Source organism: Eptatretus burgeri, chromosome 5 (genome assembly GCF_056783735.1).
Source record: "Eptatretus burgeri isolate ZD-2024b chromosome 5, Ebu_testis_v1, whole genome shotgun sequence".
NCBI classification, from domain to species: domain Eukaryota; kingdom Metazoa; phylum Chordata; class Myxini; order Myxiniformes; family Myxinidae; genus Eptatretus; species Eptatretus burgeri.
Genome location: NC_140965.1, coordinates 35051209 through 35053708, shown reverse-complemented (window position 1 = coordinate 35053708; position 2500 = coordinate 35051209). Strand labels below are relative to the sequence as shown.

At 39.5% G+C, this 2500-nt stretch overlaps 1 protein-coding gene across 1 annotated transcript in view; it reads left to right on the top strand.

Moving 5' to 3' along the window:
• The window catches only part of LOC147026212 (regulator of G protein signaling 4-like), a 5063-nt gene extending 3916 nt beyond the window's left edge, over nt 1–1147 (top strand). The window contains exons 3-5 of the mRNA XM_085881391.1: nt 75–136; nt 501–667; nt 760–1147. Of these exons, the coding sequence (XP_085737517.1) occupies nt 75–136; nt 501–667; nt 760–963 (433 nt within the window). The 3' untranslated portion in view covers nt 964–1147. The remainder of the gene's footprint in view (nt 1–74; nt 137–500; nt 668–759) is intronic.
• The last annotated feature ends 1353 nt before the right edge of the window (nt 1148–2500 follow it).

Below are 2500 nucleotides of genomic sequence, written 5' to 3'. Positions count from 1 at the left end.
GCTGACCTTACAGGGATGTGAAGCTCACATGAGGGAAACACATTTTCTTACAATGCCGCCGATGTCATTTTCAGGCACACGGTGGAAGAAGTGCAGGCGTGGGCAGAATCCCTGGAAAAACTTCTTGCAAACAAATGTAAGTTTGAGGAACAACTGGTGCTGCTTGCAACTCTGGTGATATGCACTGATGAGTGCTAGAACTTGTAGTTGGGAATACAAACAAGATATGTAAAATTCCTGGTAAAGAGTTCAGTGGAGGCAGAACATTGGCAAGTTGTGATTTGGTTTACATTAACTTTTACAAACTATGAAGAAGAGATGTACAACTGTTTGTAACAATGATGCCTTAAAATGTCAGAAAAATAAACTGTACAAGTTGACTAAAATAAACTTTAGCTCATTTGCACTGAACAGGATCATTCCAACCACTCTATAAGCAAACTTTAGTTTCCAAGGATTTTAGTTCTCACACCAACAGCAATTTTGACTTATTCTTACAGGTGGACTTACTGCCTTCCAAGCTTTCCTACACACAGAATTCAGTGAGGAGAACATTGAATTCTGGTTATCTTGTGAAGATTACAGAATGACCAAGTCACATTCCAAGCTCTCATCCAAATCCAAGAAGATCTTTGCTGAGTTTTTGGCTGTCCAGTCTTCCAAAGAGGTATGTTTTAAAAAAAACTCTCTCGTGTTGAAAAGTGCTCTTCTTTTTTGTTGAAGCTTTGTTAATTTTATGCTCCGTGTCTTGTGCTGTAGGTAAACTTGGATTCATACACACGTGAGCTTACGATCAGCAGTTTGGCCAGTCCAACGAGTGAGACATTTGTGTTGGCTCAGAAGCGCATCTTTGGTCTTATGGAGAAAGATTCCTACCCACGCTTTCTGCGTTCTGACTTTTACCTTGACATGTTGAGGGAGTCCCTCAATAGCATGGCATCATCTGAGGCACCACATGAATGATTCACATTGATTCTATGAACTCTGAGATATGCTTGATGGTGAAGACTTGGAAGACATTTTTGCTGATGAGTTGTGCTGGATTGACAATGCAGGGATTTCTGGCCAGTTACATCACCCTGGCTCACATGACCGTTTTGATATTGTGGCAGGTTCCACTATTATCCCCCCCCCCCTCCTCCCACCCCCTGTATCTAAAAGAATAGGGCATCTGCTTTCGGAAGCATATGAATGGACATTCACCTTGGGGATTGTTTGAATGTAATTGAAATGGAAGGCTGTAAGTTTATTTCAGATATTCACTCACTACTTTGTGTAGTGGGATATTATTGGGTGTTTTTGCAATCTGACAGCACATTTTCATGGTAAAGTATGTACTCTTTTTATTTTTATACAGTCAGGTACTGCTGTAATTTATTCATCCTGGTATATATTATGACTGGTACGATTTGTTTGCATTTCATCTGAGGGAGCAACATTACATCGACTTCATTCAATATGATATTTTTAGGTTATATTAAGTCATGAAAGTAGTTTAAGATGATGAAGAGGGCATAAATGTTATCTAAATTCCCAGGGAACCATCAACGCAGGTGGAGACCATTAAACCCATCAAAGCCTGTGCTATGATGGCCAACCTATGGTTGTTTGTCTGTGCTCTAGCCTTTTTAAATGCTAAGTGTTAAGCAAGTAAGCAGCACATACTATTTTTAGTCTTTGCTATGACTCAGTTTGGGTTCTAACTCCGACTTTCCAGACTCAGAATGGATGCTCCAACCATTACACCACCAAGTCTGGGTGAAGGCCCCAAAACAGTACATTTTCCACAAAAGTTTTGGGACTGCAGATGATCAATAAAAGGCTTCTTTTTAAGATACCTAGTGTAGGTAAAGTCAATAACTGGATAAAAATAACACACCTATCAGAAATCTCACACTTAGATCGTTAGAAGTAGCTTATGGTTGTAAGTGAACATACATGTGTTAATTGCTAAATCCTAATAAACTGTTCTAAATAATGTAGGCTCTGTTCCTATGGCACATTAAATAGTTTTTTTATTTTCAGCAATGAGTGAAAAATCTTCCTACTTTCAGTGTTCTAAGTGGTTTATTGTGCTTTCTAATGTTATTGAAAGAATTCCTGTTTGTATTTTGTTTTCTACATAAACATCTTTTTACCTGCGACATGTCGTAGGGTTACAAGAGCTATGCGTTGTTGTTGTTGTTGATGGGGTCGATTTTTGAAATGTGCATCCATTGGTCGGACAGCTGCCAGACCACACCCGCATTGATCACTTGACTCCACCCACCATCTCACCCAGACAAAATTATATGGCTACCATCTTGGTTTTCTGATGGGCCAAACACATTATGCCTGGAGGGCTCTGCTAATTATACACCGTCCGGGTTTGTTGGGACAGATTCCCATTGGCTTTGTTTGGGTCGAGGGTTAATCATGATTAGGGGCCCTGAATAATATGTGAATCAAGCCCACAATCATATGTGAAATAATAGTAAGGTTAAATCAAACCCATCAGAAT